General features: G+C 39.4%; 1 protein-coding gene across 1 annotated transcript in view; it reads left to right on the forward strand.

Annotated features, from left to right (window-relative positions):
- The window catches only part of LOC138007180 (two pore channel protein 2-like), a 56,750-nt gene that overhangs the window by 35,562 nt on the left and 2,804 nt on the right, over positions 1-18,384 (forward strand). The window contains exons 18-28 of the mRNA XM_068853943.1: positions 2,128-2,169; positions 4,069-4,116; positions 8,521-8,559; positions 8,962-9,008; positions 9,728-9,836; positions 12,142-12,213; positions 12,874-12,959; positions 13,278-13,347; positions 13,892-13,974; positions 14,238-14,319; positions 18,009-18,074. Of these exons, the coding sequence (XP_068710044.1) occupies positions 2,128-2,169; positions 4,069-4,116; positions 8,521-8,559; positions 8,962-9,008; positions 9,728-9,836; positions 12,142-12,213; positions 12,874-12,959; positions 13,278-13,347; positions 13,892-13,974; positions 14,238-14,319; positions 18,009-18,074 (744 nt within the window). The remainder of the gene's footprint in view (positions 1-2,127; positions 2,170-4,068; positions 4,117-8,520; positions 8,560-8,961; positions 9,009-9,727; positions 9,837-12,141; positions 12,214-12,873; positions 12,960-13,277; positions 13,348-13,891; positions 13,975-14,237; positions 14,320-18,008; positions 18,075-18,384) is intronic.

Raw genomic sequence — 18,384 nt, forward strand, 5'->3', positions numbered from 1 at the left:
GTCGTTAAAACCTAAAATTTGGTAATTTCACGTCGTCCTTAGGGCCGATTTAGGGCCGATTTACACGGTACTTTGTCGCATGCGACAACGGCTGACGACAAGCCCACGACATGATTTACGATTGTTGTGTACGTCAGAAAAATGTGGTAGCATTTTAAAACATGCTTTAAAACGCTGCGACAATCGTAAGTAATGTCGTAGGCCTGTTGTGAGCTTGTCGCATGCGACAAAAATCGTACCGTGTAAATCGACCCTTAAGGCCGGTTTACACGCTACGATTTGTCGCCCCGATCTGTCGGCCCGACAGTGTTGGGACGCAAATCTTACGTGTATTTTGACACCCGATCTTAAGGCCCGACGTCAGTCCCGACGTGAAGAATGTCTAGTAGCCCTCGTTCTTTTTTAAAGCGGTGTTTTACTCCGCATGCGTAGTGAATGCTACGGCGAAAACAAAATGGCTGACGAGCACAACGGTTTTTGGTCGCTTTATTCATCAACAGCAGCAGCAACAACGTCATTACTGTTACTTGCTGCAGCATTATCAAGAATCAAAAAGAGAGGAAGAAGGAAAACACGATGTGCTTGGGTGAAAAATTGGCATCGGACCGAAGCCGGGGCTTTTCACCAACTTATGTCATATCCAAGTTGTTTGTTCAGTGATTTGGCTACATGCGTTCTCGCAATCTCTCTTTTGTTCTTGCCATGATACTCTTTATTCCCCTTGTCATATAGACACGGATATTTAATCCATTCGGCTATCAGCAGGGAGATTTCTTTCTCTTGGAAACTGCGCGACTTTGGCCTCTTCAGAGTCTTCATGTCCGCCATTTTGATTGCTTCTGTTTGGTACGCATGCTCTTTTCTCAAAAATTTGATTGACATGTCGGCTTCTTTGAAAGTGTCGGCCCGACTCGACAAAAATCTGTTGCACTGCAACAGATTTTCTGAATCGGGCCGATTTCGTTTTCACGCATCGGCCTTAAGATCGGGTGTCAAAATACACGTACGATTCGCGCCCCGACACTGTCGGGCCGACAGATCGGGCCGACAAATCGTACCGTGTAAACCGGCCTTTACACAGAGTACCGCAAGAATCCGTGCTAAAATCCGTGCTGCACGTGCAGCACGATTATTTATGCTCTTTTAACCAATGATATCATTATTTTGCGCCGTTGTTGTTGCAACGGCAACGAGAACGTCACAAATTTGCATTTTTGATGTAAAAAAACAATAGCTTTGCACGCCCTGCACGTGCATCTTTTCATTTTTGTCCATTTCCTTGCCGTCGTTAGCAAAACAACAACGTAAAAGAACCAAATTTGAGGTTTTATGGACGACGTGAGCACTTGGATGATGCATTTTCATTTCTCCCCTAAATTAAGCGTGACGCATATCGGTTTCATTCCTGAGGGACTGACACACCATTGTCATGTTAAAAATCTTTGAATAGTCACTAAGTGATTACAATAACGCGAATTTCTGTTTTGAGATGACGTTCTCGTTGCCGTCGCCGTTGTCGTTACTAAAGCTCCCTAATCTCGGAGTTATTTTCATAGAGTTATGTCGTAGAGTTAGAGTTAAGTTTCCAAAATCGTGAATTCAGGATTTTGCACTGCTAAAACCCTGAATTCAAAATTTTGGAATTCAAGATTTTGGACTTCCAAAATCTTGAATTCAGGATTTTGGAAGTCGTTAACTCTAACTCTAAGTCCCGAAAATTCTAGGTGACCTTTTTAGGGCAAAAATCCGTTAAAAATGGGCAATTATACCATGTTTTAGATGTTCGAAAATCCTAGGACAGGCAGGCAAGCAAAAAATTTTACAACAAATTTTCCAAAAATTCTAGATCTCAAAATGTTTTCCGAACAGATGTTTTCCGAAATTTGACGTTGGGTGCCCCTGATACGTCTGCGTTCGCAGGCTACTTGTTTGAGAAAACCCAAAGCAGAGGTTATTTTAACTTTTAAACCCTTGAGACAATCAAAGTCGAAACAAACATCGAAGTTGTGGAGAAACGAAATGTTGTGGGTTCCTCAAGCTCCAGAAGCCGGCAAGTCATGAGTTGGCATGTCATGGTCTCTTACCTGTGCACACGGACCTTCAGAATTGTTTGTTTGTTTTTTTCAGGCTGCAAATTTCTTTTTTGTGTTGTACTATGCTTTCGAACAGGTGAGATAACGCGAAAAAGTTGCACAGTCGAACGGAGAATTCAACTGTAGATGTTGTATTGATCTTGACTTGCTTTTTTTTTTTTCATTGGCTCGCCTTTGGAGCCTAACAAATGTTATTTCATTTTTCTTAATGTTAGGGCATGTATAAAGACTGTTCATTATTTTGAACAGTGTCGAGAAGACAAGGACAGAGGAAAAAAAAGATTTGTCTAAAAGCATCTCACTTTCAGTGAGCTAAAATGCCTCTTGCAAACAATGGTCTATGTTAAAATTTTTTTCAATGTCGGCGCCGTTGTGTTTAATAAGTCTGCAAGTCCAAGTTCTTTGTACTGCTTACTAAATCGGCTGCTTCCACACGCTACATTATCATGAGAGAGATTTAACATCGCTTTTACTGCAAACGACAAACATATCTCAACTTGTGTCGAGAAGCGCATGCAACATCATTCTAAAATTTGCATTTTTCCAATAATGGAAGATAATAATAATGATATTAGAGAGATTTTCCGTGAAACGGTCAACGTCGGCTTGCCGTTTCATTTTTTTACTTAACACCCACGGCAACTCGGAATGGACTCTGTTAATCTCGAGTAGTTAACTAAAAACAAAAACAAAAACAAAAAGTCGGAGTCTTTTTGAACATTGTTTGTGGAAAAAGACGCTATACAAAATGAAATCCTTACCTCTCGAATATTGTGAGTTTCGATTGAGCTGTTTGTGAGATACCCAAAACGGTAATAGCCAAAACACGGGGCCGGGATCGGGGTCGGGGTGTCTTTTCTTTTCCAAATTTTTTTCATTCAATTTTTGTCGTTATTCTCCTGTACTCTTATTTTCGAATGACCGGCATCTGTATTTCATTTGCGGTGGGAAAAAAAAGCAAAAAAATTAAGAAACCTACGGAAGCTATGAAAGCTATGAAAGCTCTTAGTTTTGCGTGACGACCATTGTTTTATTTGTATTGCGGAGGAAGTTTTTACGAAGTAAACGTTAGAATGTGGTTTTAAATGTGGAGCTAAGCGAATCTTCAGTGTCTCTAGCGATCTTGAGTTAGCGTATATTCCCCACAAAACCTCCAATTTCAGTCGGAAATTCTCTTAATTTCGAAACACAAACTAAGAGCTTGCGGGTGTTCCTTATTTTTTTGGACTAATTTCCACCATAAAAGAAGGAAAGATTTCAAAGACGGAGACAGTGTGGCCCAGTGGTTAGGGCGCTTGCCTTGAGATCCGGAGATCCCGGGTTTAAGACCCGCTCTGACCACTCGCTGAATTTGTTCCTGGTAGTCCCTGGTTCAACGTCTCAGCTGCACTTGTAAATAGCCAACTGGTTTGCCTCCGGCCAGTTGGGGTTCTTAACAGTTGTTGTTGTTGTGTTCTGTTGTTTCGTTGATTGTTTCATTGGCCCTGAAAAGCCCCTATTGGGAACGGTCAATTAAGTATGTATTGTATTGTATTGTAAACACTCGAAAATAACAGTACAGGAGAATAACGACAACAGTTGAAACAAAAAAAATTGGAAAAAAAAAAAAAAAGATACCTCGACCCCGGCACCGCATTTTGGCTACTACCGTTTTGTGAGTCAACAGACAGTCAACGTGAGTTCATTGCGGTAAGACTTGACATTGACTTACCGAAATTGGTTTTGGGGTTCTTTTTTTCCACAAATAACTTGTTACGTGGTCACTGTGGCTTCTGCTGTTTGCGTTTGTAACGTAAACGTGTTGATAAACAGTAAGCCTCGGCCGGAAAATTGTCGTGAAAAGGGTAAAACCGTCCTCCTTGTAAGAGAGTTTTAGGTGTCGATTTTTTGCTGCAAGTTTCGAAGCCAGGAAAAAAATTGTCGTATCGTCACTTGGATTGATTTTAATCAATTTATGTATTTTCTTTCTTGTTAGCTGTTAAAACTGTGGGCTGTTGGCTTTCAGAGATATCGCTCGACCATGGTTAGTTTTACAATCTTATGGCTTGTCTTACAACTTGAGTGTAGAGGGGTGCGGTTAAGATTGATACGTTTTGCCATAGGTGCGCCAAATAAATAAACACGCTAGGCCAAGAAGAAAGATCCTCATCTCTAATCCTCTTCTTACTTCCATGAAGTAAATGAGGATACTTCTAGTTGCCCCCAGATGGGAGGGTAGTCCTTGTGATTGGTTCGCTATCTCGGCGTAATTGAGCATTTAATGATCACTCCCTAAAGCCCGCCGCACACGGTGAGGAAAGAGCTGAGCACGTGACTTCAGTGACGTCGGAATTTCTTCCTCCAACACCATCCTGAACCGCTGGAGTCACGTGAGTATGCCATGTATTTTTATTGGCTGCTTGATTAAACCAAGCTCAGCTCGATTCTCACGATGGCCGCACACATTGAGGAATTTGTCTCGCGAGGCCAAAAATATAAAAAAGGGTTGATTTTATCCTCACGGCCTCGCGAGGCGAATTTCTCACCACAATTTCCCCGCACACGTGAGGAAACGGCTGAGCAAACCGCCTCGCGAGGCAGTTTGCTCAGCTCTTTCCTCAAGTGTGCGGCGGGCTTAAGGCCTGTTTTTTAAACGTCGCTTTTCACATGTGCCGAATCTAATGCAAATGCGTGAAACAATAGATTTTTGTCGTTTGCATTAGATTCGGCACATGTGAAATGTGACGTTTAAAACCGGCCTAAGGAGTGAATAATGCCTGATGCAAACAAAAAAAACTCGCGTTTCGCCAGCACTTCTGAATCGGAAATATTGAGAAAACAAGATGATGCTGTACCACAGAATACAAAGAGGGCCACAAAAATTTGGCCTGGAAGTTTTCAAAGGTAAGAGAAGATTTCATATTTTTGCCAACCAGCGTTTGGCTTCGTTTTTCCAGATAAACTTAATAATTGCTAAAAATATTTAAACAATGCTCACACCAACAATTTGTTTCACTCCGAGTAATTGTATTTTGCAGGGCTGGTTTACCCAGCAAACAAATTTAGGAAAGTTCTGCGTGGCTTCAAGGAAACAAGACGGGTCATATTACAACAATGCCACGCTCGCCTCAATTACAGCCGCCATTTTCTGGTGGCTCCTTCACCCGGGGGGAGGGGGGGGGGGGTACTCCCTTATAAGGGCTTAATGGGGACGTGCGGCCAGCCAGGGTATGTTTTTCGGGATTTTTGTCTTGAACAGGGTATCGAATTTATCATTTTTTGTCTTAATCAGGGTATCTATTTATCATTTTTTGTCTTAAACTGGGTTAAATGTCTTAAACAGGGTATCAAAAATCGGAATTCTGTCTTAAAATGGGTTGGAAAATCAGCGATATTTGTCTTAAACAGGGTCAGGGTATGAGGGGCCGCGCTGCACCTCCCCAACCAGGGATACATCGAGTACCCCCCCCCCCTTCCCCCCCGGGCTCCTTCACCAACTGTATTTTTAATTTCCATTTCAAATGAACTTGTAAAACTTTGATCGAAGGGTGAAAATGTTTTAACAAGCAGACTTTCGATTTAAATTTCTGATTTGAACGGTGTTAAATGGCCATTTGTTAGTTTGTGACGAGGATTTTAAGGAGGATTTTTTAGATGCTTCTGTAAACACTTTCGCGCATGCATTGTACCGCTTGCACGTTTTCCACGCATGAATTGGTGAGATGTCAATAGGCCTTATTCACAATGGCCGTCATGTTGCTTTTCAAATTGTTATGCAAATTAGCCATGTGTTATGCTGGGGGGCAAACATTGGAAACAAAGCAAATTGCTGAAAATCGGCTCGTCGAAATATTGAAATAACATTGCAAAAATTCCATTTTAGTATTTAGAGCTAAGTGCCTTTTATAATAATTTTATATCTTTTGATTGCCTTTGACATTTTGACTTTCTACCTCGTTATCTGCTCATTTTTCATTTAAAAAAAGGTCGAAGTAACTTGTATAATGATTGTATTTTACTGCTTAGGTGATAAACATTCAATGAACGTGAAACAAATCATCTGTGTAGCTAAGATGTTCGTTATAACCTCTCAAACTTGTGTTGTTTGCCCCCTCAGAAAAATGTCGCTAATTTGCATGATAATAGCAAATCCAACATGGCGGCTATCGTGAATAAGGTCTATTAAATCGACTTTGATGGTTTCTTCTGCAAATGTTGAGAGATCACTTCGTGTGTTTACCTTAAACAATTGTTCTTTTCTTTCTCGGTGCATAGTGGCAAATATTCTGCCTCTATTCACCTCGATTTCAAAGAATAATAACCTCATACTAACTGAGGGCGAGAGCCGTACTGGGGAATATTGGCCCGCGGGCGCAGCAGGTGCAAAAACTACCGAGGGCCAATATTCCCCAGTACGGTCTCGAGCAAGTGAGGTTAGTAAGTTCTTTATTATAGGGCATCGCTTCTTTCCTCCTGATGAATGTTCGTAATCTTGGGTCTTTCATCACATGTAAAACTAAATTCCGTTTGCTGTAATTGTACTTTTGTGGTGAAAAAAAACTTCCTTTTCTTCAAAACGTTTTATGTTTCACCTTGAATTTCTCGGGAGAGAAAAAAATACGTTTCCATGGTAATGGTCCGTACTGTAAAATCCCGACCGAAAACCAGCCAATCAGAGTGCTTCATTTATCCTGAGAATTGCTGGCCATGGGCCCGTTTCTCGAAAGTCCCGGAACTTTACAGGCCATTTTCGGGTGTCACAATTCCCTTTGTATCTCAAGAACGGAGAGGATTTAAGTCGTCAAACTTTACAGTCAGTTTGCTTTTTGTTACCTTGAAAACATGTTTAAAAAATAAGCTTTCCAAAACAAGCGGTTGGCAGGTTCACAAATGGCTTTTCGGGCCCAGAAAGTTTTCGGGACTTTCCAGAAGCGGGCCCATATTATTGTTCGAATCCATTCAAGCACGACTGATAATCTAAGATGGCGATCAACAAACAGCAACACCGAGACGGAACCATTTAGAGAAATTTTTAGGACGAAAAAAAGCTAGGATTTTAAAACAAGCACGACAGATAACATTTTATTAAACACTGAACTACAAATATCAGATTTTCAGCATTTTATTGGCTCGCCGGACACAGGCTATCAGTCCATATACCTGCTGTACCATATATGGTCAAGGAACGTGTCAGTTTGCAGCTCTGCGAAAAAATGGCCGACAAAGGCCGTTTTGTACCCGAATTGACCGAGGCAGAAATCGATGCTTTAGTCGAGAATACATAGAAGAGTTGTTGATCCTGGAGTTTTTAATAAAACAATTATTCTACTCGGGCTTGCTGGATATAAAATGATTATAACCAACTCGGCGCGTTACCTATCACGTCATATCCAGCGCGACCTCGTAGTATAATTGGTTAAATGAAATATTACGGACATATTCCCGTTAGGAGCTTTATTATTGGACAGATTATTGCAGATATCTGTATACGTCCAGGGTAGATTGACAAATCATCTGGATGTGCCTAAGGCAGCCCACCTTTTACAGCAAGTAAATGCCTTAACGTTTTTGTTGGCTAAATTCTTTCTCTCCAGTAACTTATTTGTCCTTTTGACATTTATCTCTAGGCAATATGTCTTAAAGTGGTACAGTGATTAAAAAAAAATCACTTCCTTTTTTTCTTCATATTTTGAAAGTGTGTCTGCTTTTCACCTGACTTTGATTTTTATCCAAAGACTGATTACTTTGAGCGTAAGTTTTGGATTTCATGGTCCGCCATTCGCCATTACTCATGTTCAAAACTGACTCACTGGACCTCAGAGGGTTGAATCTTGGGAAAAGTGACGTCAGTCACTCAATAGCTTAAAATTTCAGCGTGTAAACGCAGTTTCTTATGTATGCAAAACACGAGTTTAAAAATCCGAGAGCCCAGCTGCATACTAATTCAGTCGCGTACAATCGCATTGCATTCTTAAACTAGTGAGTCTTTTTCATTTTCTCCTTAGTCCAGCTCTCTCAAGATTTTAAAGTTAGTAATGGCGGACTGTTAAATGGGAAAGTTCCAGTTAAAATAAACAAGTATCTTTTTCAAATTAAGGCTTAAAACTTGGGTCACTTAGTGTTTAGTTAACATAGTTTTGAAATCCAAAGAAAAAAGATTTGATTTTTTGATCATAGTACCACTATGAAAGACCCGGTGAATTTTTAGTTATTCCACAAAATCCCTGCTCGCAGCCGGTGTCTGACATTTGCAGACTGCAGACTGCAGACAAATATTTGAAATGGGTGTTTAGACTTAAATACTGTTTATCAGCGCTATTTGTCTGCAGTCTGCAGTCTGCAAATGTCAGACACCGGCTCGCAGCCCTCTCACACGTGGCTTCTTTACGTTTGAAAATCGTCACTCATTTTTTTTCTTCTTAGATTTCTTATGTTGTTATTATTGCAGGTCAATGTTTATTGTGGATTTGTTACATTAATTCTTGTTGTGAGTAACTTATTCTCTACATTTTACCCTTCAAAATGTAGTCACTGACTTAAATTCCGTTTGTTGTGATCGGATTTATGCAAATTAACTACTCGCAAATGACATATCATGAGTTTGCCTCAATGAAAATTAAAACCCCTTAATTAGGTGGAAGTATGTGTTATGTGTATTTGATCAAAAGTCTTTTGAAATACAGAAAAATAGAAATATGTTTTGAACAGTGCAAGAAAATTATGCAGGTTTGCTCTTCTATTTATCCCGTTTTTCCTTTCTTTTATTATTTTTTCTTTGTACACTTCGAGATCGCATCCGCACGTATGTATTTTGTTCTTTTTTTTCTTTCTTTTTTTGAATTCTTTCTTCCTTTTTTTGACCCATCTTGTCGTGTTTCTTGTCTTGCAGTTGGTAGAGATTGCCCATGTTTGTCTATATGGTTTTCCATTCTCAAAGTAAGTAGACTGTGAAGAGAAAATTAAAGCACTTTTTGCGTAGTACTGAGAGACGGGACACCCTCAATCCTGGCTGGTAAAAGAAAAGCGAAGTACACGGAGAAAAACCTCTCGTTGCAGACTGGAAACCAAACCTGTCGGTACAGGGTATAGCCTGAAATGTCAGTCGTCTCCCGCCCTCAGCCTTCCCCGGGCGAGACTGACATTTCAGGCTATACAGGGTAGAGACCACCAACAAACCCAGCCCGCGCACTGTGACACCTCGCGCAAAGAAACCGAAGCAAGGACACATTGAAGGAAAGATATCTTACCACCATTTATGTATGGTCCTTTGTGCCCATTGTTTTGTAGCATTTTGCAGACCAAAATACAGCCAGGGTTTACAAGTACAGACATAGAGGATATTACGTGCCCGGGATTACATGGCCGCGCGGAAATACGAAATTTCTCTTCGAGCGAACGAGTGAAATATTTCTCAACACGAGAGGAGAAATTTCGTATCCCCAAGCAGCATGCAATATTCTATTTATTATATAAACACCAATGAAATACTAAATCATTTCACGAAATGCATCGAAAGGCGCTATTTTTATATGTAACCGTAACAACAGTGATCTTTTCACGTGTGAAGATGACATGTTATCCCTTCAACGATGTAAAACACTGAGTTGTTTGCATTTATATGCGTAACGGTTTTTGTTGCTGTTGTTTTTATTCAGGGCTAGCAAAGGAGTATTATCGGAATATTCATTATCTCTAAGAAATATGACGCAAATAACCAACATCTTAATCACATTTCGCCTGTTGAGAATTGTCCCTAACGTTAAGGTAAGATTCCTCGAGGTTCTACACCTTGTGTGACACAAATGACGGTATTTTGTTCGTATTTCTTCAAGTTGAGGGGACATTACTTTTTATATGATAACGATACTTAGTAAATAAACCCCTTCGGGTGGCTGGTATGTCGGCTGATAAAGGTCGAATTACCACCGTGAACGATTTGGAAAGCTGAGGTTTCGAGCGTTAGCCCTTCGTCATTCCACTGTCATTCGCTCTGACGAAGGACTATCGTTCGAAACGTCAGCTTTCCAAATCTTTCACGGTGGTAATTCGACCTTTATCAACGCGTTTGATAAAACCAAATTTTCATGTTTTACTCTCCCACCGACGCAGCACCACAGTTTCTTTAGAAACTAGAAATTTGATAATGTCCGCGTCTGAGAGATTGTCCGAAAAATGACTGTTTGGCCAAGAAGCGAAGCTTCGAGGGCAAATATGAAATTTTGACTGAGGACAATCTCTCAGGCAAGGACATTATCAGCCAACATACCAGCAAGCCAGAAAGGAGATTATTTATTTTATATCCTTTCCTTTAATTTTCACATGATATCGCGCAAAAAACCGTTTTAGTGTAAAAAGCCAGTGTTGATCTGATGGCGGCAATACTTCGTATTTTTTCGATGCACTGTTTAAAATTGGACTAGAAAGAAAGCGTGTCGGTCTCATGAAAGAAATTAAATCGTTTTAATTGTCACTGCGAGTCGAAAACTCGAAACAAGGCCCTTTTTTCTTACTGAAAAAGAAATTTCAACCACGAAACACAGAATCTGAAAACGCTGGATGACGGTATTTGCAAGTGGAGCTGGAATTTTTCTCTCCTTCGAACGGTTGGTTTATTTTATAGTTGGTAAACACATTGTATTAAATTCTCTGCTCTATAAAATGACTCAGTTTAAGTTCACGTAGGATTAAATCTATAGAGTGTGCTCATAACTTTCTTCACCTTCAAGACGACAGCATATTTTGTTGACTTTCTTGTACTTTCCAGAACACAGAAGGGTGCGATTATGGCTAAATCGTACAATAGTAAAATATGACTTTTTGACGTACGACTCTTCCGATTCTTCAGATTCTCCGCTTGTTCAGATTCTGCGATTCTTCCGATTCTACGCCATGATTTTTCCGATTCTCCTATTTTACCAATTTTCATTGTCCGATTCTCCAGAACAGCATTTGCGACCGGCATTTTAATGTCACTTTTACTAGCCTCCATAAAACGAGTTCGTTTATCTCCCATGTAAAATGAAAACTCTTCATCTGCCTTTTTTCCGCTGGCTTTGTTTCTTTTCAACGGAAATGATCTGCACAGAATTGCCACCCAAACGGGAGTTATTGGTAAATAGTATAATGTGTTATTGACTTGTCAATACTTGATTGGAGGGTAGGTGACATACAGCAAATGATGCAATTGGCAAGAGGTAATCGTGGCAACCTAGCCACGGGTCAACCTCGGCACCCCGCCACACGTGCAAAGTACAGCGACGGCGCATGCACAATGTCAATAACAGCTGACCGGCAGTCCTTTTCAAGTTAACTTTGCATATAAATAACCACATTAACAGCCTAAATGCTGTGGCGATGTAGATTTTTTTCTCGGTATCAGTCTCTCCCCCCTTGAAAGTTTGAAACTGGGAGGTAGGGGACTATGTTCTGGCGTGCAACTATTCCTGTCTGTACTAGCGTTGCGTAGCGACAAAAGTGATCATTTGAATTACGTCACATGTCACCTCATGCGTTAGGAAGCAGAAAATTGTACCAGGCATGCGTGTCGCAAACTTAACGAAATTGTCAGCGATCATGGATTGCGCATAGCAAGTTTTCTTTCGCGCTGTGACAAAAGGTGGCCAAATTTCTAAACGTAGAAAGAAAAGAGGCTATATACAATAGGCCGTTTCCGAGTTGATGTCTGTCTCCTCTTCAAAGCGAGTCTCAGTGCGAAGTTTTTGTGATGGTAATTAGTTCTACTTTACAAATGAATGAAAACTAATTTTCATAAGAAAAACTTCGTACTTGCAATCGCTTTGAAGGGGAGGCAGACATGAACTCGGAAATGGCCTTATGGTTAAGGTAAAACAGAAGCATATATGCTTAAGGGGGAAATACTGATCGAAGACAAGCCGTGAGACATCCAGCTCTTTATATATAAAATCATGAGTTGCCAACCTTTTAAGGATGATGAAAATTTGGCCTACAAACTCCACGACATGTCGGAAAATAGGGGACTGTGAATTTCCATTATTTTAATGAAGCGTTGACCGGCACTACATGATTTCTCTTTCTATCTTCCATGCAGGCTCTTTCTCTTATTCTTAAAACACTGTTGAGGTTGTTGAAGAACCTGAGGCCTTTCGCAGGAATTATTGTAGTAAGGACATGCATTTGATACTTCATTTAGCCATTTTTTTTTTTCATTTTTAGCATAGTAGAACGGATAAGGTCTGGTTGTGAGTAGAGTTGAGCAGGCGAAAATCATTTTGTTTTATTTCGTTTAATATTTCGAGAAATGGCGCATCTTAGTGTATTGATGCGTCTGCAAGCATGGGCTAGAAGCATATTGTATGCAGTTAACTGTACCTCTGGCCTAGCAAAATGACGTTGACAGAATCTGACGATTTTCGAAACTTGCGTGGACTTTCATATTTTCGTCTTAATCCAGTAAGTGCTTTTGTCCCTTTTCTACGCTGTTGGTGTTTATGGTCGTCCTTGGTTAGCCGGTATCCGTCATAAAATGTTCAGCTTGTTTTCGGCTGATTCATTGGGTAAAAAACGACGAGTTGTATGTAGAACTTCACGTTCATCAAATGTTTATCAACTTAGTTGTGAAGAAATATCCGGAGATGCTACCGATAAGCGTAAAGAAATGTTTTACCAACCCTACTTAAAAACGTAGTGTACAATAGCCCTGGGCGTAACGCTACCATACACATAGCAATCATTGTAAGTGTAGGGAGTATAGTATTCCCCTAAACTTGGTTGTTTCTTTAGTATCATTTAGCTCATAGATTCTCGTATCTTTTTACCACAGGCAGTTTTTTACGTTTTTGCTGTATTTGGTATGATGCTATTTGCTGGTGTCACTGATCCATCGAACGTCGGAGTAGATGAAACTAGGTAAATTATCGTTAACTTTCTCCAAACGTAACTTGGGTCGGTTGCCCCTATATGTTCATCGGGCACTGTCATTGCAAGGGTAGACCATTAAAAATTTCCGGGTGTATATTTATCCAGTGATCTAAGATGGAATGCGTGCTGTGAATATATTTCTAAAGTCTCCAACAAATGGTTATATACCTTTTATCATATTAAAAAGAAGTGGCCTGGCGAGCTAGTATATTGTCTAATACGATCAGTACCGGTTAAATATAAGAATTCCTTCACCATTCGAAGAAGTGGCGCTTGACAAGTATTTGCATTTGTTTTTATTTACAGGAAGTTAAGTAAAGAATGTGGTACATTTGACCAGCTACAGTACTACGCCAACAACTTCGACGACTTTTTTGTAAGTATTAAATTACATTCATTGCACTGGAATTTTGCATCTCCCCAAATCGGCAGACGCATTATCATGTACTTAGTTTTAAGTTGTCAAAGATTTTCAAAGTGGGTTAATTTGACATAGTTTGGATTTGTGCTGTTTACCCTGCGGGCGTGCTCAACTAAACAATAAACAAGTTATGAACACGTTTATTAACTAAAGTGAACCTTGTTTACCAAAATGGCGAACAGCAAATTGTTAGCAAGAGACCGATTCTCCGAAAGGGGTGGGAGACGGGAGGTTATCCATAAGCGTCCAGAAGAATTATTTTGACATCAAAATTCTATTTTCGAGGTAGCACATCACGTAAAACTCATAGATGCTTGTTTGGTGTAAACATCGCGTAAGCTGAAGCTACGTTGAGAAAAAATTTACTCAGTTTACTAAAACGTTATTTTCTTGTACGTGTTTGGTTGGTGTTAACCCGCATTGGTAAATGGTGGGAATTGGCCACTGTGCTTTGTTTGACTGTAAAGACATTTTCGTGCCCTGATTAATTTTCACGCAGGCTGCCGTGGTAGTGCTGTGGGATCTCATGGTAGTTAACAACTGGCATGTCTTTCTGAAGGAATACGCAGAAGTTGTCAATTGGTAAGACCAACTTAATGTTGTGACATCACTTGGTGCCCTCTGCAAAAGAGCCATCCGCAAAGCGACTGAGGTCGAATATAAATTACTCGAAAAGAAAGTGTAAATAAATTAATGTGAAGCCACTGAGCAGGGAAAAACATGCTCCTGGTGTGACCGACAAATACGCGATTAAAATTAAACATGTAATTTTTTACCAAATCGTTGAGATTCGAGGAAAAGGATTTTAACATGTATTAAATAAAATTGTCTGTTTCGTGTTTCAGGTGGGCGCAGCTTTATTTTGTGGCGTGGTACTTGATTTCTGTCATTCTAGTCATTAACCTCTTTGTTGCTCTTATTCTAGAGGTAAATTCAAACTTTCTTTGTTTCTTGGTTATAAACATTAAATTTTTGTTTCTCCAGTTGCCATATATGTAATTGTTTTTGGCAACGTTGGTATGTGCGAAGGAAGGTTCCTTTAGTACAAGCCAGCAAGAATATAACTATACCAAGATGCATGCTGCATCTTAATGCAAATGAGTATCAGCTGCGATTTGCGAATGAGTATCATTGTTGTTTGTCTTGTTTTGACGAGCATCCAGTATTTAGTCATTGGATAGGGTTTTTCAACTATTTTCGACCAAACAAAAGAACTGTATTGCTTTAGAGGCACAGAATCTGTTGAACAAATCATGTCGCCATTGGACTGAATGTGACACTAAGCGCTGGAAACAGCACGGAGCGGCGTACGGTTGGTCATGATGATGAAGAACTTCGTCACTGAGAAACGACAACAACTTTATCGTAAACTTTGTTCAGAATTTCTGGCAACTTCGAGCCATTTAAAGAACTGTGAGATTATTCGAACCCGTTAACCTATAAATGGCAACGGCTACGCAATAAAACCCTTTAGTATAATTACATAGGTGATTATTGAAAAGTCTCTGTGCTGATTGGTTGCACTTGAGGTGATTATTAATTACACGAAAATCACCTAAGTTTTTTTTTTTTTTTTTTTTTCCAAATGGTCGCAAGGCGTTATGTCGAGGTGACAGATGAAGAAATTTTTTTTTTGTAAAGAAAATGCATATTTCTCAAATAACCACCTATGTAGTCATACTAAAACAATTATTCGCCTCAGGCTCGTTGAATAAAAGCCTCTACTTCGTCTCGGTTTTTATTCACCGACATTGACCTCGCCTTCGGTGAATAATTGTTCAGTGTTAAAGTGCCCCTGTGACCAAAAAATCAATTCATATTTTTCTTTGGATTTCAAAACTATGTTAACAAAACACTAAATGACCCACGTTTTAAGCCTTGATTTCAAAAAGACAACTTTATTTTAACTGTAATTTTCCTATTTAATGTTCTTGAGAGAGCTGGATCGAGGAGAAAATGACGTCAAAGGCTCACTACTTTAAGAATGCAATACGTGTGTACGCCGCAGAATTAATATGCAGCACGGGGGTTTTGGGCTTTCAGACTTTTAAACTCACGCTTTGCATATATAATAAGCTGCGTTCACACGCTGAAATTTTAAGCTAGTGAGTCTCTGACGTCACTTTTCCCTGGATCCAACCGTCCGAGGTCCAATCGGTCAGTTTTGAACGTGAGTAATGGCGGACCGTGAAATCCAAAACTTACACTCAAAGTAAACGGCCTTTGGATAAAAATCAAAGCTCAAAATTTTGCCAGTCAGGTGTTCAGCAAACACACTTTCAAAATCTGAAGGAAAAAAGGAAGTGTTTTTTTTATCACAGGGGCACTTTAATGACCAGAAACATCGGCGGCATGCAGCGTGCATCTAAGTACATTTTTCCCCATCGTCTTTTGCACGCAGCAACGTAAAATGGACCTCTTTAGCTTGTACGTTTTGTTTTCCCATTTCAGACCACGTGATGTTCCCAAGGCAATTTTCCTTTTGTTTTTTCATAAGTTGTACATACATATGCACCTGTATAAGAGGACATTTGAAAGAAACTGTGGAAAACCAAACCGTACAAGCTAACGAGGTCCCTTCCCAACCGGCATTTAGTAATGTTTTAAAACACAGTGGCAAATGTTTCGTTGTCTGCCTTCACTTCAACGGCATTTCTACGTTTCCTTTTAGTTTCCTTTGCCAGCAGCTGAGTGTGCAAGATGGAATAATGCAAAATTAGTTTCAGTAGATGTAGCAAAGTTTTGCATAATACAGTCAAATTCCCAAAATATTTATTTGCTACTGTTCTTTTCACCAACATGGCGGCCTATGACGTCAGTTGCAATCAGACAATTATTATGCGAGTCAGTTGCGGGTTCAAATTTTTATCCTGTTCGAGATGAACGAAATGGCATATATTTCAACTGCGGAATTCCTTTCCAAATTTTATTCCATTCTATTCCGCAGTTGAAACATATGAAACTTTGAATTCATATATATGCTAGCAAAATCAATTCACTATCTGTTGGTTACGGCCGCCATGCATTATTAGGGACTTTAAGAACTTAATCCATGTTTTACAAATCCAGTTCATGTTTGACAAATCCAATCCAGTCTATCTTTACAATATGCATATACCTGATACGAAATAACTTGATGTCCACAAAACACAAAAGAACAAAGCGAACATAACAATACCTAATTATCAAGGCCTAATCGTAGTAACAATTTTCTCCTCCGCCATTTTTGTCCGGTATATGAAAGTCTACCCGTAAAAATAGAGAATGAAACGTTCACATTTTTATGCTCACATTGTCGCCGAAATCTCAAATTTGGTGATTTCACGTCATTGTTATGCAGAGTACCGTAAAAATATTTGCTAAAATGCGTGCCACACGAGCAGCACGTGCGGCACGATTATTTTTCCTCTTTTAACCAATGGCATCACTGTTTTGTGCAGTTGTCGTTGCCGTAGCAGCCGTAAACTATTTTCACATTTATTTTATGATTAATTCATTTATTACATCCATTTAGAAATCAATGGTGATCCTTGCAATCTGATTGGTTCTTAGCAGTGTGATTTATTCCCAAATCGCACTATTTTTTGCTCTAAATCGCACCATTTCCCCAGTCAATGAGAAAGGAACACTAAAAGAAAACAACCAATCAAATTTCAAGGCTTGTTTAAGGTAACCAATCATATTGCAGGAAAATGAAAGACAAAGAAAACCTGTGGCGAATTTTTTAACTTTTGTTCCCAACTGGATCAATAAAATATTGGCTCTGACGAAAATCCTACATTTTAGCAATTGTGATTTCTAAATGGATGTAATAAAGTGGTAATTGAACTTCGTGTCGTGCAATTTTGGTCTGAAATCATACGTGTGATTTCAGACCAAATTGCACTCCACTCAGTTAAATTACCATTATTTATTGCCACCGTTATCTATTTTATTCCTTCATTTACTTATCTATTTATTTTTAGCATTATCTTGTACGTAATAACTTTTTAAATGTAATTTATTCATAGTGGAAGAACCCCTTTGGGAACTATAATAATAAATTTTTGCACATTTATGAACATGCGGAAAAATCAGATCTTAACAACCTTTATTAAAATGCAAAAAGAAACTTGGGAGTAACAACATGTGTAAAAAGCTTAAAAACACAAAGCAGTGTGTGGCGTTCTTTTCCAAAGTGGAGCTAAATTATCTCTGAAACATGCATAGTTACCTCCAATTTTCTTTTTGGATGCCAAGAGCACTTGCTAAGTCCTGCTTTCTGCTCATAGATTTAAACCGCGCAAATATGTCCCTGTATTAGTAAGTAGCACTCATGGGAAATCCAAGTACCTGAGATGCGTAGAACGTATGCGCAATAACAATAGTAGGAAGCGTCCTTATTTCGCATACCCCATAATACACTTTGTTTGCCCCTCCAAATTTTGCATAAACCATTGGGCAAACAAAGTATATTATGGATAATGCGAAAATAGAGAATAAACTCATTTGATAACTCCGAATTTTCTTAATCCCATGATAGTGCTTACAGGGTTCGCTTAGGAAAAGAAAATGAATGGAGTTAGTGAGCTACGTTTGTATAAAGGCGTTTCATAAATTATGAAAACTTTTTGTAGGCTTTTATTAGTCAATGGGAGGCCAAGCAGCGGAGATTACGTCGATCCTCAGGGACTTCGGCTATGGTGAGTGCATGGTGAGGTAAATAAATCTTCAAACCACAACGTAGTTGACTAGACATAGATAGCCCTTGGTCCGGAAGTCCGACAAAAATATCAGTTAGGAGATCTGCTGCATTAATATCTTGCGATGCAACTTACAGCTCGCCAGCTAATAGTTCAACGTCTTCAGTCTTTAATTACTACGTCAGTGGACTCAAATAGTCTGTGTCTTGTAGAACCACTTTTTTTCAGTTTCCAGGCAAGGCTAGTGCTTTTCTTGCGGTGTGATTCCTTATTAGTTATGAGACCCAGTTTGGCATCGATGTCTAATATT

This window comes from Montipora foliosa, chromosome 6, assembly GCF_036669935.1.
Source record: "Montipora foliosa isolate CH-2021 chromosome 6, ASM3666993v2, whole genome shotgun sequence".
Taxonomy (NCBI): domain Eukaryota; kingdom Metazoa; phylum Cnidaria; class Anthozoa; order Scleractinia; family Acroporidae; genus Montipora; species Montipora foliosa.